At 36.4% G+C, this 26,466-nt stretch overlaps 1 protein-coding gene across 10 annotated transcripts in view; it reads left to right on the top strand.

Annotated features, from left to right (window-relative positions):
• Positions 1-26,466, top strand: part of LOC142344422 (transmembrane protein 94-like) — a 138,476-nt gene that overhangs the window by 54,354 nt on the left and 57,656 nt on the right. For all 10 annotated transcript variants that reach the window (XM_075396049.1, XM_075396042.1, XM_075396043.1 and 7 more), the window contains 5 exons: positions 3,580-3,848; positions 14,022-14,147; positions 16,536-16,711; positions 22,743-22,899; positions 23,624-23,739. In XM_075396049.1, coding sequence (XP_075252164.1) covers positions 3,580-3,848; positions 14,022-14,147; positions 16,536-16,711; positions 22,743-22,899; positions 23,624-23,739 — 844 coding nt within the window. The remainder of the gene's footprint in view (positions 1-3,579; positions 3,849-14,021; positions 14,148-16,535; positions 16,712-22,742; positions 22,900-23,623; positions 23,740-26,466) is intronic.

Below are 26,466 nucleotides of genomic sequence, written 5' to 3'. Positions count from 1 at the left end.
GAAAAAGGATTGAGAAAACCGTTCTACTTCAACAGTCTGTGTCTGGTTTTTCAAATGTGAGCGATATGCTTTTTTGATGATTTCATGTGACCGTCAGTTTTATGCAATGATTTTTGCTTCCGATTGATTTATGTTTTCAATGACTTAAAATTTTACTATTTTTCTTTTGGTTCCTGCTATTTAAACATCAGTTTTCTCGCAGAATTGTTTTGTATTCATTGCTCTTCTCATTTCTTTACCTTTTTAACAGTTTTCGAATTAAAATTTGGGGAGTTGAGCTGAAATCTTTTAATGGTACGATTTAATTATTACTTTTTAATGGCCCTCGAACGAAGTCTGAAGCAATTATTGTAAGCGCGTGTGGCCTTATGTTTTTGTTTATCTTGACCATTTTTTATCTGAAATATTCTTTTGCTTAAGAGATTTCAGTTGACTATCCTTTTTCAAAAATGGGTTAAACCGGTAAATCTCGACTGTATTAACTGACTGAGCATCTCCCTTAGAGTATTAGTGAGCTTTAAGTGTACGTTTCCGTACACATAACAGTACTTCAAGGCGTGAAGGGCAGATTTCTTTTGCACGTTTGAGACCCCTCCTTGTGCCCCTCATTTCACTTCAGCTAAGCTTGAGCTCAACCTGGCCCGATCTAAATAAGCCAACTTCTTGCCTTGGTTTCGAGATTAGCATGTCTAATTGTGATCAGTTTATGTTTAAGTGCTCTCGAATGAGAAGCAAGTATTGTAAATGTGTTTGTATTTTTTGCTTGACCGTATTGCGTTTTCTTCTAAAATAATATTTGACTTCTCATGTAATTTTTTCACGCACTTCTTGATTTTTGAATGATTTCAATTGCTCCCACTCCGAAACAAAGTTTGTTGTTCAAACAAAACCGATTGTAAGAGAATAGATGACAAGTCCCTGATAGCCGAGTGGTTAATACCTTCGTTGAGGTGACGGAAGCGGACTCAGGAGGTCGGGGTTCAAATCCTGCCGTCCTACCGCAGAAAAATTTTCGGGGCTACAGCACCTGAATTAAATTGCGCCGCCTGTAATTCTAGAGCAATTTTCCGACGTTAGTCGGTTTATGTTTTATTATGCCATCCTCCCAAATTTTGTTCTTGTTGGTATTTTGCCGTTTCATTAAAACACTAAAAGTTGGCCTTTGTTTCGTATTGCTGTATAGTCCTAATGGTCTGGAGATGTCACTTCGTTCTTATTTGTTGAGACAGGTTTCAATGATTAAGCAGGTTATTATTCTTAGGATTTGTTAGGTTAGATTTTAATTCTGTTGAAAATTTGATAATTTTATGTATGGCTGTATAATTTATGTATGGTTGTTGGAATGTTCATGATGTCTTCCTAAAGGGAGCAAACTCGAGTAGATCTGAGGAACAAAACTTTTCCAGAAACATTTTATTTCTCGAAGTTTTAAGTTGTTAAGGTGAAGTTTTCTGTATTATTCTTTTTCAAAGTCATGAGTTTGGTAATTCGATATCTAGTTTTATGGGTTATCTGAATGAACATATTTGTATTGTGAATCAGGATTTGTCCTGCTTGGTTTGTCTTTCATTTAGTTTTCATTCAAATTAGTTGTTTTTTTCGGTAACTGTTCTTATGCGTGTCATCAGTTTTCGAAATAGAGTGAGCTGTTTGTTTGCGTGTATGTTTTCAGTCATTAATGGCTTCCAATTCTCAGTATAGTTTTTCACTACTATAATCGGAAGACTTGAAGTTAACTGAGGATATAACACTTTAATTAAAGGGTACTGAAGGGTTCGAGCAAAGTAAAGCCATAGACATCACAAAAATTGGTCAGATGTTCCATTCCTTATTATATTTACTGTTTTCAAATCTAATGTCTTGCCTGTTTCGTATAGTGTTTCTTGAATGTTAACCACTATCTATTTTTAATGGAATGCGTACGTGGTTTTTAAACATTGTACCCTGTCAATTTAGGCACAACCAATGACAGTCAAGTTTAAAATTTCAAAGTTAATATAGCGTGGTTGAACTGAGGGCAAACATGATTAAATATTGACATGGTTAATTATTGTCTCGGACACAATTTTTATTTAAGGTAGCAAAAAAGTTAGTTGTTTTTGTTTAGTGGTTCGGGGGCCGTTTGTGCCCCCCTCCCCCAGCTTAGTGTGTGCATATTGTTTGCACCCCCAGGCGCACGTGCCATATCTTCTTGTGATGATTTACTATGTAACGGCACGTGCTCTGTAACGGGGGATCATAAAGTACTGGCGGGGCACAAACGGAGAAGATCCAGAGATTCATTTGTATCAAATGTTTTAAATTTTCGAAATTCATGCAGCTGAACAAAAACCCACTCTGATTTTGATTATGGAATCTCTAATCTAACTTTCGATAATGTAAAGGAAACTGCACCTAGGAATAAGAGTTTTTGTCAGTTTTTCTAGAACATTCGGCTCTCAAGTAAACTTTTTCACCTTCTGACTTTTGAATTTTTGGTGATCTCAATTGCGTTCATTCCGAGATAAAATTCTAGGCGATTCAAAGTCGATTCTAAGCGATAAAGTAGGAAAGCAGGTATTGGTTAGTGTTTGAGTTGTCAGACTGGCATCCTGGAGGTTGCGGGTTTGAACCCCTCTAGTGTTGGTTTTTCCTGCGACCATGAAAAATTTCTAAGCGACACCCTCTCTAAATTAAGTTGCCCCACCTGTCGTTCGAGAGCACTTCGTTCGACGTTAGTCGGTTTATGTTAATGCTTTTGAGAATGTTTTTTTGGTTAATTGCTGTTCAGGTAATCTCATTTTACAAACTTTTGTATCTATCTATAGAACATGATTGTAGTGTTTATCGTGTGACATAAAATCCTGCATTAAACAGAAAGTTTGAACAGTAAGTGATGTGTTCAGTTTGGTTCTGGATCTAGAAGTGTCCCCCACGGTTGATTATACAGATATTTCCCCCCCCCCTCCCCTGCCCCCTTCTTCCACCTAATGAAAATTGTTCCTATTCTTTCAAATCATTTGAGTGATCAAATTTTTATAAAGTTGTTGTACAAATTGACAGAGGTCGTAGAACAATAATTAAGCTGAATCAACTTGGTTAGTTTGATCAATATACATACAATCAGAAGATTTTTAAGAAAGTCGCCGAGTGAAAAAGGAATTTAATGATATAATTGAGCAGTTTGAAAAAGGCTGTTTAAAATTTGTATTTTGGAACCGATGAAAATTATAATTATTCAACAGTTTCAAATATGGGAAATCGAAAGCAATCGAAAGGCAGATGAACAACCAATTGAAATGATAGAATTTACTAAATTCAAACACTGTGAGTCAAAAACTATTATAGCCAGTTTCATAAAGTTGACAAGCAAGCGGACGTTCCAACAACTGTAGCCATGTTTTTAATGGCAACTTTGACCTTTGAAAGGTTTGTGAGCGGTTCAATTTTATGCTACGGGCCATATTTTGGAGCAAATTTATCAGGAGTTAATTCGCCCGCGTTCGATTGCTTTGCAACTTTTTGCTACGAACGATAACACGCCAAGTTAAAATGCTATTGCTCTAAAATGCGAAATCAAGTTTTTGATCATTTTTTCAGACTTCGCTCTTTTTGGATGTCTCTTCCGTTCCACTACCATCACAAACTCACCACCCTCCGTTTCCACGAGTTCCTTCTCATCTTGACAGCTGCAGTGTCTCTCCTGTGCTGCTACCTGTTCGAAAAGTCCCTGGGGGGCACCCTCATCATAGAATCCATGGGAATCCTCATCCTTCTTTTCCTCTCCTCGCTCATCAGCTGGTGGGATGTGAAATTGCAGGTCAATGACATGTACACCAGGGCCCAGAATCTACTCGACCAGATACAAGGTTACTTCCAACAATGAACTATAAAAATAAGAATTAAGTGGCTAACAAATCTTGGGTTGTTAAAGTAATTTTTTATTTCTCTCGAACGAAGTTTGAAGCAGTTGTTGGAAACGGGTGGGTCTTTTTGGGTCTTTCCCAATTTAGCCCCCCCCCATCCTAGTGGTCAGATAACTATAGCCCCCCCATCATGGTTAATATAGCATCATGGGGGGGGCTTTAATGGGAAAAACTCAGGCTTTTTTATATTGCCTACGTTGAATCGCGTACGTTGAATAGTGTACAATATAGAGGCCTGATTTCTACACTTAACACTTTGTTCAAGAAGCCAGCAGAAAGGTAAACGATGTATTTCAATTTGTTTTTAATTGCTCTCGAACGAAGTTCAAAGCAATTATTGTAAACGTGTTGGTCTTTTTAATGCAAAATTTTTGCTGGACGATTTTTGCGCTTCTGTTCTAGAACATTTTTTGACTTCTCTAGTGAAGTTCTCTAGTGAAGCTAAAGCAAAAATGGTTGTAAGAAATATCGGAAAACATTAGGGCCTGATAGCCGAGTGGGTAGTGAGTCTGTCGGAGGTCGGGGTTGGAATCCCTCCCTTTTTTCCACTCATAAAGAAATTTTTATCTAGGCTGCAGCCACTGAAATAAATTGTCTTGCCTGTCGGTCGAGGGTTTGCAGTTCGTGATCTAAATAACAGCGGCGAATTTTGAGTGGCAAGTAAGTAGTTTAGTAACTATTGGCAACTAATTAAATGGAAACAACCAACCAACCAGTCTCAACCAACCAAAGTTTGTTATCCTTCGTCCAAACGGACATTTTCTTTGGAGGACAGTTAAATTAAACTCTTTGATGTATCCTCTAATGGACCAAATAACATCACATTGAGGATCGCGCTAATATAGCGATTACGCCGGAAGATGTGGACGCCTTTTTGAAACTGATAAGTTCATTTGTGAATTGAATTATTGACATTCTCATACAAGCCTACTTTCGCGCAATAAAAATTGTTATCAATCAGTAGACTGCTACCTTAGAGTTCTCGTAGTTTACATAATAATTGCTCTCGAACGAAGTTCGAAGCAATTATTGTAATCGCTTGTGTCTTTGTAAAGAAAAATTTTTCGCTTTGAACGTTTTGATAGAACATTTGTTCGATTTCACTTGAGTGACTTTTTCCACGCTTTGATGTTTTGATTTTTTTTAGTGATTTGAATTGAGGGCAATCAGAAATTAAGTCTGTTGCTAAAATAAAACCGATAGTTATCGATGACTGTGCGTAGCACGTGTAACGTATTGGTTAATGTTACCCACTCTCATCCGAGATGTCGCGGTTTTGAGCCCTCCCTAGTCAGATGTTTCTGCACCATAAAATTTTCTTTAGCCTATGCCCCTTCTAAATTGTTTGCCTCGCAAGTAGTTAGCAATTCGTCCGACGCCAGGACGTTAGTTGGGTTTTTAAAAATTCTTTGGTGGAATTTCGGGGAATTGTCAAGAATAATCTTTAATATCGCTTTTTTTCTCCAGTTTTCTCAACAACAACTCTTGGAGTCAATTGAAAGGTGACATATAGACAACAATTCTGAACTCTAGATGGACTTAGAAGGCAGCGTTGCAGAGTCATTAGTTGATGATCAGGTTGCGTTAACTTTCAAACCAGCAGCTCTTCATGCAGGATGCTATTTTTTGTTTAGCTAAATACGTTCTAAGTTTTGATCATCATATATTGACGTATATGCCAAAAAGTAGAGCTCGTGTGATTCTTTACATCGCACAGCATAATTCAGCTTTATATTGCTCGAGAAATGAGGTTTCAAAAATTGAACTGCTTTTACTGTTTTTATTAGTAAAAGATTGTCATTTTTCAATTGATCCTCAGTTCAAACGGGCAATTTTTCTAGCCTTAAAGCATTTGAGTTAAACCTATTTCAAAATACCTATTTATAAAGATTAGTAGTTTGTATTTCTCATAAAAATAAAACTAGACTCGTAAACGCATCGGCGTCGCTTAAAAAATGTGAGAACAAACATCGTAGTATTTGTCGGCGAAAATTAAGCCTGCAGAACTATTATGAAAAAGCGAGGAAGAAAATCCTTTTCCAAATGAAAATAAGCTTCCTAAAATTTTGTGCTTTGGAATTCAGAATCACTGCGTTTATCTGAGTTTTTGGTTTGTCTGAATATAGATCGAATGTTGAAATGTACAGGTTTTCAATTGCTCCCAAGCGATGTTGTTAGTCATCATATTAGTCATGTTGTCTTGTTAATGCAATTTATTGCTGGACCAATTTTTCATCTGACTCTTCAATCTTTTCGTTTTCAAAAACGGGATAAAGATGTAAAGCCCAGAGGGCATTAAGTGGCTGAACAGTTCTCTTAGAGCCTTGCGCCCTACTACTCTTGGTAGAGGAGATAATTTCATCGTGTGAAGGGTGTAATCTTGAACCCCCTTCCCCCCAAGCACCCACCCACACAACCCCACCCACCCGACTCACTCCCACCCCACTTCCGCCGTCCACCCTCCTCCACATGTCTATTTGGACACGCTCTAGTTCAGTCTTCTCAACCCTACCCTCATCGCTTGATCACCCCACTGCGTTCAGCCCCCCCCAGCTGGCTGCTACCAAAACCAACCGCTCGTTGGTCGTTTGAGAGCATTTCGCCCCACGTTTTTATAACTGGTCACACATTTGATGACCTTGTGGTCAATTAGAAGCCAAACGGACGGCTCATGTTGGTAACGCCAAACAGTAGCTTCGGATGAAAAATTGCTTTCAGCTTCTTCAAAATGGGTGATAAACATCTTTTTTTGAAAATAGTTTACGTAAATTGCTTCGAAAACATCGAATTGTATTCCCAAAAACTCAAATCTTTTCGCCAAGAAAAAATTGTTGATGTTTTTTGAGCAAAAAAAATACAGTGAAAAGTATCTAGTGTTTGCGAAAAGGGAGAAATTAATTTAAGGTATGTCCCTCTTTTCCTCTTTTTAGATGGAAGAATGCATCATTTGGTTTTGAACAGTCAGTGTTTTTTAAATTGAACGAAATACACAGCACTATAGAAGCTAGGTTAAGCAAAATATTCAACCTTAGCATCAGTTCGTCAAAAATTTTATTTCATTTTCAATTTTTTAAACCGGAATCTGAAAAATTGAGTTTTGTTCCCAGTATTTAATATAATTGACTGTCCAGTAAATCCTCTTTTTAATTGCTCTTGAACGAAGTTCATAGCAATTATTGTAAACGTGTTGATCTTTTTTATGCAATTTTTTGCTTGACCATTTTGCGTTTTTCTTCTAGAACCTTCTTTGACTTCTCAAGTGACTTTTTAAAAGTAAAGCTTGTTGCTATTATAAGGTGGGGTCAAATGTTTTTCCACCCGCCTGTCGTTCGAGATCAATTCTTCCGACATTAGTGGGTTTATGTTTGCCCTCTGTCTTCGCCAATTAAACAGACAGACACAGATATGATCTGATCGTGTCCTTGGCGTGATCAAATCTACTCTTTTATTTTTAGATGTTTCTCGTCAATGATTGATTCCCCATTTTCAATCATTTTCAATCTGTGAAGGCCGAAAATATCCTTTTACTATAGATGCTATGTATATTAGCTTTAAGATGAAATGTAATGAAGAAAAGTAATTTGGAAAATGTGATAAATTCAGGACTCATTTCTAATTTCACTTCCAACCTCAAAACCGTGTGCAGGAAATGAGTTGTACCGATTAGTGTTTCCGGCCGAGAGGGTATCTAATCACGCTGACGAACCGTCACTAATGTTAAAAGTCATCATTCTACCCTTTTTTGCAAGGATTCAGGCGTGGGGGGAATGATAATTGGCTTGTATAAATTTTTTACCCAATTTTACCATTTTGAAATTTTCGTATACATAAGTTTAAATCTCCGGCTGACAGATTGTGACTGTGAATATTTTGCTTTCACTTGAGCGGGAGCGCTAAAAGCTCTGCTTTCGACCGCCCTAGTGGTTAACCCTAAGTGCCATGAACCATTTTAGCCCTCGAATAGATAAGAGAAGAAAATGGCGTTTGGGGAGGGGTAGGTCAGGGTAGTTGGACGTGGGGTGTATAGCGATAGTTGTAAAAGAGAGAGGAAAAGTTTTATATTAGTTTTGAGACAGGCGCAGGAAATAAAAAAGGATGTGAACAGACAGTGATTGATTGAGGCCACTTTTACTGCTCTTTTCTGGAGCCATATCACTCTTGCACTCCACAGTTGCAAAAACAGCCAACCAACCTCCCGTCCTAATCCTCTGTCATCCTTTTCCTCTTCACATGAAAATAGTTATTCACAGGAGCGCCAATACGTTCACGCTCGGTCATTGCCAAAATGTATTCAGAAAATCTGAGCATTTTATGAAACGATTCGAGTTAATTAAGTGCCAAATTGGGTTTAATGATTTTCGTAAGCGTTATTCATTAAGGTGTATCTGTTATTAGCCCGACAAATTTGAGAAGAGAAAAATCCAGGTAGTTAAGTTGGTTTTTATTTTCATTTTTCTGTCCTCTATCGTATGCCTAATTATTGTTTGATTTCACGATACATTAACGAGAAAATTCTTTCCGAAAAAATCAATAGATGTTTGTAACTATGTTGTCTCCAAACATATAACAATTCAAACATTAAAAAACGAGAACTACTAGCTGCGATGGCATGATCAGTTTCTTCGTTAGATTTGGGCCTTTCGAATTTGAATAGTATTTGAGTGCAGTCTATTACAAATCATCAAAGGTGTTCTCATTGTTTTTTTAATGGTCGAGTTTTTATTGCATTGATTTGGCTAGTTGCCGATTTTTATGAGCCCTAATGCGCCGCCTAGATTCTTTAAAGAATATGTGTTATTAGGTAGATTTTAGAAATACAATAGTGGTTTCGAAGACATTAATATCAAGAACTGCCAGCAAATATTTATTAATTGCTGTCAAACAAAGTTTGTAGCAATTATGTTGGTCCTGCTTGTCTTTTCGTGTACTACCATGCAATTTTTCATGCTACTAACTTTTCTTCTGAGAATTATTTTCTCACCATTTAACTTTTCGTCTTCAAAAACGGGATAAACAGGTTAAGCCCGGAGGGCATTAAGTTCTCTTGGAGCCTGACGGATAACTAGTCTCTAAGTATGAGATGCACTATGAGACGCGATTTTTGAAGTTTGACCTCTCTCACTTCGCCACCACTTTGCCTTTGTTTGTTTCTCAGGTTTCAATTCTGTTGCTTCAAGTTGCGTTCTTTCGCCAGAGAAAAGTTGGCATTGAAGATAATAAATCGATTAATGTTTTGTTTTGTATGTTTTTATCCTTCTTTCAATGAGGAAGATTTTTCTTCTGACATTTTGTGTATCTTAATGATTTTCATTAATAATTATTGATAATTAATGTTTCATCGACAAAGTGTTTCAGAATCCTACGACTGATTATTATTTGTCTTTGCTCCTTGTTTCTATTTTCAAATTTGAATTCATTCTTTGTTTAGAAATTGTAAATTGGTCAATTGTAAATTGGTTTGATGGCCTGGTCATTCAATTATTTAGAATGTATATTAGATTTTGTACTGCTTGGTGTTTTGTGTCGTCTTCACGCAGTCACGTGAGGACTTTGTACTACTATAAAGGAACACAATGTTTAAGTCCGACGATTTTAATACAGGATTGAGTCCCTAAGCTAACTTCAGTAATCATATTAGAGTTTTGTGCGCTAGCGTTTGGGGGAAGAATTAGGTATGAGGAAAAAGTGAGCTTTAGAAGTGTTGGAGACCAATGTTGGGCTGTTTTTTGGCATTTTTTAAGCCGCCGTCAGCTTCTTAACGGCTATTATATAGGCACTCTGTTTATTTTAATTCGCTTTACCTTTTGATCACGTTTTTCGTTTTACATAAGTCACGATTTTCACGCTTGACTCCTGACTTACCTCACTCACTGTTTCAACTGAATGGATTTTAAATTCTTTGACGCAATGAATTATGCAATGTGGCGAATACTGTTAAAGTCAAAAGATCAAAATCAAAAAATGACCTGATAGTATTTGAAGCCCGGTCATTAAGTCATTGAGAATTAGGTTATCAAAGTTCATTTCAGTGTTTGCCAGCTGACATTTGTATTAGACTTATTAGCTTTCAATTTAGAAGACGAAATAAGTATAGTTTTGGAATCTAACTGAAACTGCACGCCAAATTAGAACACTTTTTGACACTGAAAAAAAAATTGACCAATTTTTTCTGTTTTAATCCCCATGTGCATCAAGCGCGTCCAATCTGCCGGCAATGTTTTAGTATTTTGACAAGTCGGGCTGCTTTTGGTATATTTCAAAGTTCATAATGGTCTCGCTTAATTGAAAACTTCTCTTTCAAGTTTTATTTAGGGGTAATCGCTATTTCAGATGAAGAAGTACCAATTTTGCTCTTCTGTTCGATTTGCTTTTTAATTTTCTGTTTGTTTAAAGTTTAATGGTCCAATTATATTGTTTAAGATCGCAAAACGGATAATAAATAGTTTTGGCGAACTAATGACAATATTAATGTTTTGTGCTGCAAGAGCACAAATGTTGATTGTAACCAAAAATATTCGTAGAAATTTGATTGAAAACTGCAAATTAATTAAAATGTCTCTTCTTCTTTTCTAATTTTTGTCAGAAAAATTTTATTAGAAAGGATTAATTACAGTAGAGGTTGTTTACATGGCAACTATTGGATAAAGTTGTCTACCATTTGTTTACATGGCAACTATTGGATAAAGTTGTCTACCAGTTCCCGGAAGACATTTTTGTGATCCTGCTTAAACGACTTTTTAATAGCGCAACGATTGGCGTGACCTCTATTTGAGCTTAAATGAATTCAGGTCGAATTATACATTGTTGACAGGGTCGTTTTGGAAAAAAGGTGATCAATGGCGGAAATTACCAGAGAAAGACCATTTTTTCATCGAGAAATTTGAAAAATATCCAAAATTTTGGACTGAATTTGAAGATTAAAACTTTTATAGCGCAAACTGCCTCCTCGCAGGAAGTTGCTTACTCCGTTGTTATCCTAGAACGGTAACAAGTGTATAAGCTCAAAGCCTTGAATAAAAATGTAACATAGAAAATTTAAAGAATAAACAACAACTTAGCCTTAATTGTTTTTGTTCACGATTCACTTTCAAGTGTAATTTCAAAGTCCAATCTACCCAATGTCTAGCACACTTCTAATGGAGTTATGTTCCGTTATTGCAAGGACAATGAATTGGAAAAGAATAATTAAAAAGATAAGATGTTATCAAAAGAAATTTATAAGTCAGTTTTGACTTCAGAGCAGCACGTTTGAGGCAAAATTTAGTCGCAAAGTTTAAATAACATTTAGCATCCCGAAAAATTTTCAAAAATGAAAACTTTATAAAAATCAACACAGTTGCAAAATTATATCCAATTTGACAAAACTTTTTTAAGGCATTTCTTTTTGATAAAAATGTCTGATTCGGTTTTCAGAACAGGAAAAACGTCAAGTTGAGCGGTTCCTTTACGCTCCAAAAGTTTAATGCAAACAATGCTTCTTAAACCACAATATGAGGCATCTAAATTCAACAAATGGAAACATGCATGAATACCTCAAAAGAGGCCGAATGGGCCATTGCTTATATTGTCATTCTTACAAACTACTTTCTTTTTTACTTTTCTTGAATTTCTCTGCCTGATTGCAATTTTTGCATCAATGAGGTAACTTGTTTCTCTATACTTTCCAATGGATAATCTTGTTTCATTTTATTTTAAATTAAATTACTTTGCTTGAAGCTTGGCTGGTAGTTTAATATTTCTGCTGGTGCTGTCGTTTCAGTCTATAATGAGAAAGTTCGTGACTTCCCCCACCCTTGTTTAGATACTTTTTTCTGAGGAATAATTTGTCGTTGCTTTTTAGAGTTTTTGCAAGAAAAATTTTTCTGGGTGTTTTGTAGATTTCTGTTGGAATTGGTTTGTTCGAAATATCTAGGGTGAGTTTGCATTAACAGTTATGGCTCATGCAGATATACGATTAGTATCGAGAAATAATTGACTGTATTGTGTTGCATTTCTGCTAGCATACAAGTTAGTTGTTATGTTGATTTCTGCAAGAAGGAAATTTTAAAGACTTGCGGTGAATGCCGTTTTTTTTTTAAGTTTTCTGAATATTTTGTCATTCATTTTCTCTGGGGGCAAATTGTCAGTAAAACCTTTTATGAGCTCGGTGCTGCGTATGTGCGTAACTTTGAACGTTCTAATTCTGGTTTTAAAGATCTTGATTTCTGATTTATAGTTTTTTAATTGCTCTCAAACGAAGTAACAATTAGTCCTGTTGGTCCTTTTTATGCAATTTTTCGCTTGACCAATTTTTTGTCTGACCCATTTGACATTTCATCCTCAAAGACGGGTAAACAGGTAGCGCGCAGCGAGCAGTAAGTGCTCTTAGAGCCTTTCAGCTCATTAGTCTCCAAGTATACGATTCATAGAAACTGATTGGCGACTTATACTTATGGTGTGAAGGGCGTTGAGAAACCCCCCTCTGTTGCCCCCTGCTGTTGCGTCACCCCCACCCCGATCCACCCTCTGATTAGCTACTGACGAAGCCAACCGCTTGCCGATTGTTTGAGAGCAATTTGCCCGACGTTAGTCGGTTATGTTTATACTATCTGTTGTTTTGCTTGTCTCTGATTGCCTCATATATATTAAGCACTTTTTTAGGTTCCGATTCATTTTTTTCTGCTCTTTTAATTACATTTTTAAGCGCAGACCTTGGTTTTAAACGCACTAAACCTAAAAGTACTTACACTTAGAATGCTAGTATTTTTGTTTTTCTCTAAATTTGTGAAAGGATGGTTGCTGGCCTTGTTCAATTGGTCTGCTGGTCAGGTACAGTAGTTATAAATTTTTCATTCAAGTCCTCGTATTGTTATTGTATTTTAGGGCTTTTCTCTATGTTTTTAGTTCGTCGCCCAAAATTTTTTGTTTGCGCTCTAAAATTATAAAAACCACGACCATTATCGTATAATTGGTTATCTTTTGATCCCATTTCAACTTAATTTCCTACTTTCATGCTCTTTGGAAGTATTTTTGTTACTTCGTTCGACTCCAATCAATGGTTCATAGACGTTCAGCTCTTGAAGCATTTATGATGCCTTAGAAACTCTTGAAACGTTTTGACGTCGCAAATAATGAGGAGAAAAACTTGATATCTTTCCGTTGACCTAACGTTTTGATTTCTTCGATTTTTTAATCTGGCTTTCAGGCTACATCAATCCCACAAACAAAGACAGCATTTTGCTAACTGCTGTATTAGAGTTGGATTCAATGTGTTCTTTTATCCGGAATTTTTAAGTGTGTTTGTAAATTTTTAGAGACCCTATTTCCACAACATCGCGTTATCTTAGAATTTATTGACATCAAATTCCATGTGACTTTTCGGAGTTTTTCAATTTTTGGACGGTGTTATGTAATAAATTTTGTTCACTGGGTGGATTCATTTTCTTGATCTCCGTAGACACTCCGTCGGAAACACCTTCAGTGAATTATCAACTTCAATCTTTGAAGTTGTGAATTTTTCTTTTTTGAATGAGAGTTTATTGAATGAATTGTAATGCCAATACCACACCATATTCTGATTCACTCATTGGCGTTTATAGTCACATTTGATACAGCATATAATGACTTAGTCAGATCAAAATATGCCCTCTTTTTTGACGTGACCCAGAACGACAAATGATAGAATTGGGTGGGTAGTTTTTTATGAATTTCTTAGTGAGCTTTTCAAATTCCTCTAACTATTTCGTGTTTTGCTCTGATTATGGTTTTGATGACCTATCAAGGTTATTTATATGTGACCCTTATTAATTTCAGGCGCGCAAAAATAGCAATTACGGTCGGTCATAATCTACGGGGGGGGGGGGGGTGTACTTTGGTGTTTCACCAACCCCAACCCCTCCTCCCCCCATTCCACCAACTCAACTGCAACTCAATTTTGGGCAGTTTTGGTAACTACCATTCCCCACGCGCCCATTTAACTTCCTTTTGCATCTTTTTTGCTCCCTGAACCAATGAAGGCAGACGTGCTGAACTTAAGCTAGCTGATACTAAAGCCAACACTTCGGCAGTCTCGTGTGAGCCATTCGTCCGACGTTATTTAGTTATTGTTTTTTTAAATAATCGTGGATGTTGTTTCAGAGACTTTGCTGTACATGCAACAACACACTAGCCACCCTGCGGCCTCTGCAGTGCAACCCCTCTCCTCTCTATCAGGTGTGAACAGCAGCAACAGTATCAACAGCAACCTCAACACATCTCAACTAGGTTAAATACTTAAAAATTTCCATTTTATTAATTGCTCTCAAACAAAGTTTGAAGCAATTATTGTAACCGTGTTTCTTTTTATGCAAAATTTTAGCTTGAACGTTTTCTTCTAGAACATTCTTTCTTCTTTTTCACTTCTTGAGTGACTTTTTCCCGTTTATCTTCTTCATTTTTGAGTGCTCACAATTGGTTTCACTCCGAAGTTTGTTGCTCTCCGGAGATGGGTGGTTCGAAGCCTTTCCTTGGCGGAATTGTTTTGCACACATCGAGAAAAATTTATCTATCATAAAACCGCCGAAATTTCCCAGCCTGTCGTTTGAGAGCAATTCGTCCGACGTTAGTCTGTTAGTGTTTAAAATTAAATTATTGTATCCAAATGAAGTTTTTGCGCATCTCATTATTTTGCGGGCCTTGTTTTTTTCGCTGCTAGCACTGCATATATCCACTTAAACTGTCCTTTTATGCAGCTTATTTCTATCAATACTATGAAGTCTTCTAAAACTAAGCCATGTTTATTTTGAGAAAAGAGATTTTTATTATCCATACACCATTTAAGTATTAGATCACTTTCATGATCCAGATATAAAGCCCTATAGAGGACAGGCTACGTAATCATACGTAAGTCGGACCCAATTTATGAGTTGTATTTTTATAGTATATTAGACTTGTAAAGTGTTACTGGCTCGAATACAGTTCTCATCCAATTTCACTCTAGTTGCCCCGGCTTAGATCCCCATAACACTCTGATTATCCGATCTAAGATATATTGTTCCCACATTTGTTTTGAAAAAAATGGGAGAACTTTAGAGGTTTTTTTGTTTCGACACTTTTTGACTCTTTCAAGTCAACCAAGACTAACATATATAGTAGCAAATTGAAGCTCGCTGTCTCTAGAATCCCATTACAAAGAGAAATTTAAATTATTTTGCTTTTTGGTAAAAGTTTTGAAATAGCTATTTGAAATGCCAAAAATTTGAATTTGATCAATATTTTGTCATTCGGTCGTTTTTCGGTTTATGTAACAATTTTCTTTCACCTCAGAAACAAGAATAGGCTAATTGATTTTGTCATGGTTGGTTAATTGTTTACGGATTTTTTTGTAAAATCATGAAATATATAATTATATCAACTCATATTGAACTTATGAAACTGAGAAAAGGGTGTATGTGTGTGTTTAATTGCTCTCAAACGAAGTTTGTAGCAATTATATTAGTCCTGTTGGTCTTTTTTAATGCGATTTTTCACTTCACTGATTTTTCGTCTGACCCATTTGACTGTTCGTCCTCAAAAACGGGATAAACAGGTAGCGCTCAGTGGGCATTAAGTGCTCCTAGAGCCTTTCAGCTCACTAGTCGTCAAGTATGCGATCAACATAAACTGTTTTGGAGACCTTTAGTTATGATGTGAAGGGGGTTCTTAGAGATCGACCCCCACCCCACCCCACCCCCATTATCAAACGGACCCACTGTTGCTATTTTTTTCTTCCTTTTGCGAGAATCCTTTTTTATTTTTCTAGGGAAGTTTCATTCTTTCTTTCCCAGTCAATTGCAATTAAGGCGATGCCGCCTAGCAAACAGTGTGCGAGTTTTTGGTCACTTTGGTTTAATTGTTTTGACTGTACGTTTTTCCCACAATTGAATTAACTTATACTGGTATTACGAAAGCTATTGTTTTGTTCTACAGTTAAGCTGTCTGTATGAAATTGTTTTTTTCCCCTATTTTTTCGACCTTGATTTTTGAAATAGATGTCATTTTGGCAGAAATCTGCTGAGACGCAGAATTTGTTTCTAAAGATCATTTCTGCAATATCAGTACAGATATGGTGGCATGATGCTTTGTATGCTTTCAAATGCGAATGTGGGAGCATTCTGTGCCATGCACAGAACAGTGCGAGCCTTCCTGGGCATACTTGCATAAGGAGCCTGTAATAATTGTCGGGAACTCGATTATGGAAAATGCTATTTTTGTGGAAGTCAGATAATAAATATTTCTCATACGTAGAGCATGTTCGTGAAGGATGAGTTCGATTCTTTGCAGGATCGCTTTTATTTCTTCTATTACTTAGGCTAATTTAGTATGTTTCTTGTCAAGGCTATAATGTTTCGTTTCACTGCGTTTACTGGCGAATTTTATTTGATTCACATTTTTTTGAAATCTTTGAGAAAACTCATTAATTTTGAATCTAAGTTAACACAGCTTCGAAATGACTCCTCATAGTAAGATAGTTGCAGGATAGGTTTCACTTAGACCCCCTTAACACGAATATATCGAATTTTGTTTAATCCAAATACTTCATTTTGCCGTGTTAAAGAATTAAAACGCATATTTTTCGAGTTAAAGTAATATGCAGCATTGAAATTACGGTACTTCAGACTGTCATTGTTACAGGATCAGTTTGGCCCCAGTCGCTCTACCCCAGTCTGCACGCGCCCATCAGTCCCAGTGTGAGTCTGCAGTGGACACACAGAGACCACCACTTGGTAAATCTACCCGCCAACTTGCTAGTGAGAGGAGACGTCGTCGAGATCAGACCTGGCCAGGCGGTGTTTGCCCGTGTTAAACAGGTTTGCCAACTGAGCTGTCCTTTTCAGCAACGGTTTCTGAATCCCTTCGATGAAGCAAGTCAAAAAAGCAGAGATTGATTTTGGGGTGTCTGTGGAAAATGCAAAATTTTTTATCAATCGGGAATCTAGTTTAGAGTTTGAATCATTTTTTAAAGAAAGAATCGTGAAAATGGCCGTTAACGATAATGGGAAAAATTTTGGAGATTGTATTTATTCCCTTTACTACCTAAGGTGAGGATCAAATTTTGATTTACACATGTCATTTCTAGCTGAAAATGTCTAATTTTAGATTTTCCGCTTAGTGCGTCGATGTGGTGTACAATTAGATTGTCAATAATTTTTTACCAGTTCCATTATTGCCATTTTAATCAATATGATTTTCACTTGTGGGTTACCGCTTGAACAACACAATGCTGATTTAAACACTGTAAAACAAACACGTGCCGAAACAATGATAATGAACAAAGATATGTACTGAAATGACATTTTGCGAACAGTCGTCCAGTATTTGAATTTCTATCTGTTGTTTTTTTTCTTTTTCGCAGATTCTGAGATGTATTTCGAGTCTCTGTTCACTTTTCAATCTTTGTTTGTTTGTTTGTTTGTTTATATTGCTTTGTGAGCAGTGTCTTGCGTGTTAAGTGGCACTCTTTATTGCTTTTTCTTTCGTGACAACTTCAATCAGGTTGTTGCGGTTTAGAGCAAATACTAAAATTTTCACTCACAAGATTGTCTTACCAGTAACTCAAATTTAACTGAAAGTATCAAATTTGTATTAAAGGTCAACAAAGACCATCCGAGTCCAAATTAGCAAGTTCACTTTTTCTCCTTGAAATAAACAGTTGAAATAAAGAGATGATCGGCAAGCGATTTAATCGATTTAGAAACTGTGGAGTTTCATCGCAAAACTCATGAAGCAAATTTATTGTTAGGGTTTTGGATTTCGCTTTTGCTAAGTAATTGTTATGGTTTTTTTGGCTAATTTTATGCTAAATGAAAGCTAATAAAAGTAGGCTTTCATTGTTTCAGACAGAGACAATTTCAACCAGTTTTTTAAAAAAAAATTGTCACCCAAATTCACTTCGAGTGGTATTTTAGAATTAATTAACTTCAAGGCTATTAATTTTCATATTTTTGAGGTATTATCAAATTTCAAAATTGTGCTAGAATTTGTTTGCGATGCAAAAATTTGAGGACAATTTAAACGTCTTCTTTCGTTTGAAAGTTGTTACCGTTTTTTTGCTGGTTCGTTTTTAGAAGATTCAAAAGTGATGACTGGGCGAGTTATTATTTTCGGTTTCTTGGTTTTTATTTTTTCGTTGTTTTTTCGTTGTTTTTATTATTTAGTTGTCAAGACCTTCGGCTACGTTTGCTTCAAATCGTTTTTAATAGCCGCCGTCAGCCTCTCAAACGGCTGTTGTTCAGGCGCTCTCCTTATTTTGCAATTCAAAGAATTTGTATTGTATTGGGGCGCTGTCTGTTTTAAAGATCTGTTCACACATTTTCATGATTTTTGAGGTCAAATTGGAGAGAGTGGTGATTTTGGTCACGCTGAAACAGGAATAGGAGCGAAAAAGCGAGTTTTTGCGGCGTGAAATTTTTTCGCTCTAATTTTAAAGTAAAGTGAGAGAAGGTGTTTGAACAAAAAGTCGCTTTCTCGTTAGTGGTTTTTTGTTCAAATGTGGCAATTTCACTTACTGTTTCCAGGCAGTTTTTACTGTTTTTTCGATTTTTTGGATCGGATTTTTCTTCTATCGGATTTTTGGATCGGATTTTTTTTTTGTTTTGTCAATGTAATTTCTTACTTGTCCTGCTATGTTTTTAAGTTCGCTTCACCTTTTGATTACGTTTTTCGTTTTACACAAGTCATGATTTTCACGCTTGACTTTTGACTTACTTCACTCACTGTTTCAACTGAATGGAATTTAAATTTTTTCACGTTTTGAATTACGTAATGTAGTGAATACGGTCAACGTCAAAAGAGCAAAATCAAAAAAGAAGGGATAAACCGATCTTTAAGGGATAAAGCCCGGTCATTAAGTCATTGAGAATTAGGTTATCAAAGTTCATTAGAGTGTTTGCTACCTGACATTGGTATTAAGCTTATTAGCTTTCAGTTTAGAAGCTAAATTAAGTATAGTTTCAGAATCCAACTGAAACTGCACACTGAATTAGAACAATTTTTGAAACTTAGGAAAAAGCTTTGTTATTTTAATCTCTTCTTTTTTCCTTTTCTGTTTCAATCCCGATATGCGTCTAGCTCTTCAACGGCGGCTATTTTCCAGCAATCTGCCGGCTATGTTTTTTATGCAATTTTTTTTGTTTGAGTTATGTACGTGATGATTTTTTTGAACTCTTACTGGAATTTTGATTCGCACGAATAATGTTAATAACGTTCAATTACTTTAATTGAGAGGAGTTAGGGCTAGCGTAGGAGATCTCGATCTAACTGAAAGTTGTTCCAGAGCAGATTTGAATCAATCCTTCTATTAGACAAACTCTCAACCCAATAATGAAGTCACGGCGTTTACTAGAAAAACAACTCTGTGGTGTCTTACCTGGGCTTTAGGTCGACAAAGCAATTACATCGGTTTTCTGGCAACATGCTATGTTTCTAATTACTAATGATAAATCAGGTTTTTGTGAAAGTTGCTTTTTAGCTATGCAAAAGTAGATATGTAAAAGTTGAAAGCAAAAAAACTGAATCTTCTAGCCAGAATAATATGGTATAGGGAGAAAAGGATGAAATTATCTCCAACATCTGTGTATATGATATTACAGCGCATTATGGAGCGAATTATATAATGCAAAATTGTGCATTTCAAACGTGGAGAAGTTTTCTTGCAGATAAAATTTTCTTTATCTTCAGGCAGAAACAGCCGTTTTGATTGCACTATTTTTTGAGTCCTTCTGTTTCCATTATCGTATTTTTTGCTACTAAAAACGGGAATTAAAATGCAATTGTGATTTTAGTTTGTTGCATAAGAACTGCAATTCAAATCTATTTTTGCATAATTGAAATATCGAAGTGAACTTTTTTGCTGTTTCGGATTAATTTTTCGGAGATGTTTAATTGCTCTCAAGAGAAGTTTGTAGCAATTATAAGCGTCCTGCTGGTATTTTTTAATGCAATTTTTGTACTTTTTTCTATTTGATATTTTGTCAGACCGTTTAACTTTGTCCTCAAAAACAGGACCCCTATCACCTGCCCCACTTCACCCCCACTCCACCCCTCCCCCACACTTCACCCCCTCTCCACCTCTCTGCCTCATTCACCCGTAACCCCGCTCGCTCGTGCTCAACATGTTAATCAGTTGTTTATAAGTTTCCAATCTTATCTTTATAATTGTTCTCGAAAGAAGTTTGAAGCGATTATTTTATACGTGTTGGTCTTTTATGCAAAATTGTTGCTTGACTGTTTTGACTTCCCTTTTTTATTTTTGCACCGTTGACTTTTTCGTTTTAGGTGATCTAATTGTATTTTACTGTCTTTTTTTAAAATCTGTTCACACATTTTCATGATTTTTGAAGTCAAATCGGAGTAGTTATTTTGGTCACTCCGAAACAGGAAATGGAGCGAAAACGCGAGTAGTTTTGCGGCGTGAATTTTTAGTTCGCTTTACCTTTTGATCACAGTTTTCGTTTTACACGAGTCACAATTTTCACGCTTGACTTCTGACTTACTTCACCCTCTGTTTCAACTAAATGGAATTTAAATTCTTTCACGTATTGAATTACGTAATGTAGTGAATACGGTCATAGTCAAAAGATCAAAATCAAAAGAAACGGGATAAACATATAAAGCTCAGTCATTAAATTATAATGCATTAGGTTATCAAAGTCCATTAAAGCGACTGCTAGCTGGCATTAGTATTATGCTTAATAGCCTTCAGTTTAGAAACTGACCTAAGTGTAATTTAATTTAGAATTTAACCGAATATGCAGAATTTTTACACGAAATAAGATTTTTGACACTTAAAAAATTCTGTCAATTTTTATCTCTTATTTTTTTCTTTTTCGGTTTTGATCCCAATGTGCGTCAAGTGGGTCAACGGCTGCTATTTTCCATCAATTTGCCGGTTATCTTTGAGTTTGTTTCCTTGACATTGTTTCATGTCTCACTTCACATGGCAAAGAACGGGTAGCAGCTTCTTTGGGCTGTTTTTTGGTTGTCGCTTTTCGGTATTGCTACCTGTTTTGAGATTAAGCAATTGCTTCTATTCCTTCAATTTTAAACGAAACAAAAAATATAAGCTGAGAAAGTATGAATTGGTGCTATGGATAGTTTCAAAGTTGTTGCAACGTATCCTTTAGCCTATCATGGGAATGCTTCATAGTAAGGTAAGTAGTGTCATCATCTCATTAATATGTTGAATATTCCAAGTAATAACTGCTTTAGAATGCGTTATTTAATTGTATATCGGTGTCTACACTTCGCCATGTTATTTTGTATCTGACATAAGTGTATTTTTAAATTTGTGCATATTTTTCATAAATACGAGTGTTCCTTTATCCCATTCAGTCATATTTTTTTTATACTTGCAATTTTTGATAAAGCATATGTGATCTCACTCTTTTTTTCGCAAGTAATTATTTCTAGATTTTAATTATTTATAAAATGACAGAATTTTACAATGCTGACTTGATTTAACCTACAAATAGGTTCCATGGAGGGTTTCTTCACAGCTGACGAATCAGATTTCGAGTGTCTATCCTGTGCCTTACAAGTGTGTCCGTTTAAGGCCACTTCAAGTTCAAAATGCAAAATTTGGCGAGAGAATTTTGAAATAATGACAGCAACATAATGCATCCTTGACATATCCATTTGTCTGTAAGTGGAACGAAAATGCATCCATCAATTATCGGGATAGATGAATTGAAAGTGGGGATTTAACCGTTGTAGCTCGCGCGATTTTAAATGGGAAGTTAAAAGACGGTACTTATGGACAGATTTTAAATGGAGGGGATTTGAGATTGCCCGGTTGGGTCTGAGATAAAGTGTGAATAAATGGTGAATATATGTGATGGTAGATAAGAAATGATAGATGTCTACTTTAGGAAAGGTTGGGTGGTTGATGAACAATGCCTGCATCACACTGTACTGCAAATCAAAAACACGTGTTTAACATCGGGAGATGTTTATATTTTTTAGGCTTTGTAGAGAAGAAAAAAGAGAAAAAATTTAACATCGGGAGATAGTTTGAGCCAAATTACGCAATTGTCAAATTATGAATTTAGAAAGTTCAAAAAATAAATTGCTCAAGATTAAAATACTCCTGCTTAAGAAATTGAGATGACATCTGATTTAATTTTGTCTTTAGATTAGAACAGCTCCTCTCAAAGATTAGAACAGATTTCAGCACGATTTAATAATAATTTCGGGATTTGACTTTTTCAATCGGATTTATCCAGTATTGCCCCCCCGTCTGTACTAGCAGTGCGGAATAAGCTCTTACATGGCAAATCATTATGTGTACATACAGCACGTGCGCTTTGATGTTACTAATTATATGCACACATTTAACGGAACGGGTTTGAGGCAAAATCTGAGAAGATATGAAACATTTTTTTTCACACATGACTCAGTGGTTTTTCGGTTATCAAAATATCCGAATTGCAAGCTGATGTTGAGTGCCAGAAGTCCAATTAAAAATGTGCCAAGGGTATCTAGTTACCCTATTTAAATTAATTCGGATCTAATCTGTTTCGCCCCCCACCCACCAGCTTAGTGAGCGTTAATCTTTTATGACCCCCAGACGCACGTGCTGTTTTCTTACGAAGTAACGTGCTATATGACAACATATAATTTGTAACTGGGGGGTCATGAAAAACACTGGGGGCCGAAACAGAATAGATCATTAATTCAATATTCATTCAAAAATGAATTTAATCTTAGTTGTTAATTTGGGTCTTTCCCATTATAGCCGCCTTGAAATTATTCCCCCATTATGGTAAATTTACCATGATTGTGGGCTAAAGTTATCTGGCCTCTAATCTGGGGCCACTGTGTATGAGAATGTCGCTCTTTTAGCTCCAGACCTCCAAGGGGGATCCGTTGGGGTTAGTGTTGAACCCTGGCGAGACTTACAACCCTCTGGAAGGTCAAGCTGATGACCCGTGTCCCACTGCCAGACTACACTCGCCCATGGACAGGCTAGCCTGTGTAGTACAAGAGACACCATTTATTAGTGAGTGGACGATACATTACCCATTTTGCAACTTTTTTTTTTACACATTTTACATTTTACACATTTTACATTTTACACATTTTTTTACACATTTTTTAACCCATTTTACACATTTTTTACACATTTTTAATTGCTCTCAAACGAAGTTTGTAGCAATTATATTAGTCCTGTTGGTCTTTTTTTATGCGATTTTTCGCTTGACCGATTTTTCGTCTGACGCTTTTGACTTTTCGTCCTCAAAAACGGGATAAACAGGTAGCGCCCAGCGGGCATTATGTGCTCTTAGAGCCTTTCAGCTCTGTTTCACAGCTCAAATTTTTTGGAGACTCTCAAACGACCGCTCACCGGTCGTTTGAGAGCAATTCGCCCGACGTTAGTCGTTTATGTTTTTACATTTTACACATTCACATTTTTTTACACCTTATACATTTTTGCACATTTTACACAATTTTTTTGGTTAAGAGATGCATAAGTTCTGCTGGAAGCAGACTCAATTTTTGTTTTCAATGACAACATTGAATACATAGGCGTTTGTCATTGAAAAAGCCCTGCCGGGCAACAGTTTCAAAAATCCTTAATTGACAATTATTCATCACGCTTACGAACTGTAACTGATCACGCACAGCCATCCGCCAAAAACGGAGATTATTTGGTGCTTGTTTCGAAAATTGATTAAGTTAAAGTGGGAATTATTAAAATTTTGTTTGTTGTACTATTCGTGTAGCCCAGCTGCGCAAGTGTCTGAACCACGGAGGGAGTAGTCGAGAGAGGAGTGCGTGGGACAACAGAAGATATGCAGTTGTGGACTTCATCGAGATGAAAGTGGTACCCATTGCTGTGGTACGTATATCATCACTCTATAGTTTATCTCAACCCCCCACCCCCACCCCAAAGTATAGGTCATTACATACGAAATATTATATGTTAAAATGGCATGTTCAGCTTTATATAGCATATGCATCCGATAAGTTGCGGGGGGGGGGGGGGCAACCCTTGCCTCATACAAAAATTGGATCTGTTTAACCTCGCACCCCACTCAATAAGAGCGCAATTATTTCATGCCCGGAACCCAGTAGCAATTATGATCCCCAGTTGCAAATACTGTATTATTATATTGCATGTTACTATATGTCAAAATGGCGCATGGGGAATGCAGCCTAAAATAATATTCGGATTGCTGGTTTGGGGGCCAGAAAAAAGATTGATTTTGAGCTCAATGGAACAAATCTTCAAAAATAATGATGAATCGGTTAGGGTGAGAAATTCATCAAAAATGTTCCGTTTGTGTGTTCTGATTTGTCATAATGACTATTTTTTTTGAGCTCGAGATGTGTTTTCAATAAAGGTCAAATGTTTCCAGGAAGCAGTGAAATGAAGTTGAAATACCATGATAGTTTATTAAATAATTTTTGTTACGTGACTTTGAAGAAGTGGAATCTATTCTGTCCCATCAACGCAGCTTAGTGGACAAATATATTTTACGCACCGCAGGTGCACGTGCTATTTTTTCGATTAAAAACCTGGGATCTATTCTGTCCCCCCCCCAGTGTTTTTTACGCCCCCCAGTTACAAGTTATATGTTGTTATATAGTACGTTACTAAGTAAAAAATGGCACGTGCGCCGGGGGCGTAAAGAATATGAACCCACTAAGCGGGGGGGGGGGGGGGGCAAAACAGAATAGATCCAAAACCTGCTATATAACAAACAAAAACAGTGGGGCGAAACAGTAGATCCCAGAAGTGTCTTCCAATTCTGACTGATATTTTGAACCGGTTTTGAATAAAGGCCAGAAGTTTTCAGTGACTTGAAGGAGAGTCTCGTGACCTAAATAGAATTTTAAAACGTGGTCAAGTTTGCTCTTCTTATTTTCACTCCGAGTGATTTGAACATTCATATATTAGTAACAGTAATATTCCTAGTAACAGTAATATAATAGTAATATTCTTATATTTAACAGTATCTCTTTTCACCCTGCAAACTTTTCACCCATTTTTTTTTCCAAACCCTACAAGTTTCTAATCTTATTAATCTCTAACCCTATCGCTACAGATCTCTTAGTTCGAGTGTTAATTATACAATGAATTAAAATTGGAGTGAAATCATCAAGAAATTGTAAGGAGCGAAACAAATAGAGATACAGGTCACGTTATATGCCGTGGAAAAAAATGATCAGTTGACATTATCATAACACTCTGGTATATGATTTTTAGTTCTCTTTTGTTTCTCCAAAAGAGAATAATACAGAAAACCCCGTCGGAGTTGACCGTTGAACTCCTTTGATGTAGGGGAAATAGCAGAATGTTGCTCTTTTAGGGCAGACCCCTTTTTGTGACAACCTAAGTGCGATAATTAATGGTGGGCCTCTCCAAGTTAGGTTCTAGTCAATAGGGGCGTGAAGGAAAAGGAAATTTGATAAAAAAAAATTGCGGCTTATCTTTGTTTCGTCTTTGAAGTTGGTGATGGGTCGGGTCTTGTAATATAATAGATGGTCATGGGAAAGGGTCAATTTTTTTTCAAATTGAAACAGGATTTTTCTTTTCACAGTCGCGATGGCTTATCATTTTTTATCAGGTATTGATGTTAATGTTAGAACTCTGCAAAGGTATAAACTCAACTATAATTTGCTCCAATATGCATAACGGAGTTGTTAGCTGTTATTAGGAATGAAACTTCGTTTTCAATATTTTCAAAGGCTCAACAATAATGGCCAAATGTCAATATATTTATTATAGTATCCAAGTATTAGTATCTTATAGTATCATATAGGTCAATTAACGAACTGAGAAAGAGAGAAGTTGGACAAGCTATTTATATCAAGTATCATTTTTTAAACGACTTCTGTAAACTCAAGCTTGAATTTTGACAACATTTGAGTCAGTGACAATCTACACAATGAAACCTAACATTCCTATCCCTGACCCCTCCCCAAAATGAGTTATTAATCACTTGGGGGGAATGATCTTTAAATGATAGGATCTATTCTGTTTCGCCCCCCCCCCCACCCAAGTGTTTTTATGACCCCCCAGTTACAAATTACATGTTGTTATATAGCACGTTACTATGTAAGAAAATAGCACGTGCGCGTAGGTGTCATAAAAGATTTATGCTCACTAAGCTGGGGGGGGGGGGGGGGGGGGACAGAATAGATCCAAATGATACTATGATATGGATTTATAATTATGATATGGACTTTTATGATTAGGCGATGTGACTGTGATGAAGTCACTTAAAAATTGTGGTATTCTTTGAGAACCGCGTAGCCAATCAAGGTGTTGAGTCACAATTTAGAAGTAATGGTTGAGTGACTCAGCTTGAAGTCACTGAGAACTTCTGGAGTTTATTGAGAACCGCAAATCTGTTCGAGATATTAAGTCAGAATTTCGAAGTGACTTCTGCAGAGTCACTTAACCATGCTTAAAACACGAAACGCGCACGTTTTAAAATGACGAAAGTCAACGAAATTCAACTTCTGGCTAAGTAGCAACTTCTGGCATTTTAACTTCTGGCACTGCAGACTTTCGGCATTTTAAAATGTGCACGTGGGTGTTTTAAGCAACTTCAGCAGT

The sequence above is a fragment of the Convolutriloba macropyga genome, chromosome 8 (assembly GCF_964194025.1).
Source record: "Convolutriloba macropyga chromosome 8, txConMacr16.3, whole genome shotgun sequence".
In the NCBI taxonomy this organism is placed as follows: Eukaryota; Metazoa; Xenacoelomorpha; order Acoela; family Convolutidae; genus Convolutriloba; species Convolutriloba macropyga.
Note: the sequence above shows the minus strand (reverse complement) of the source record. Positions and strands in the feature narration are given on the sequence as shown.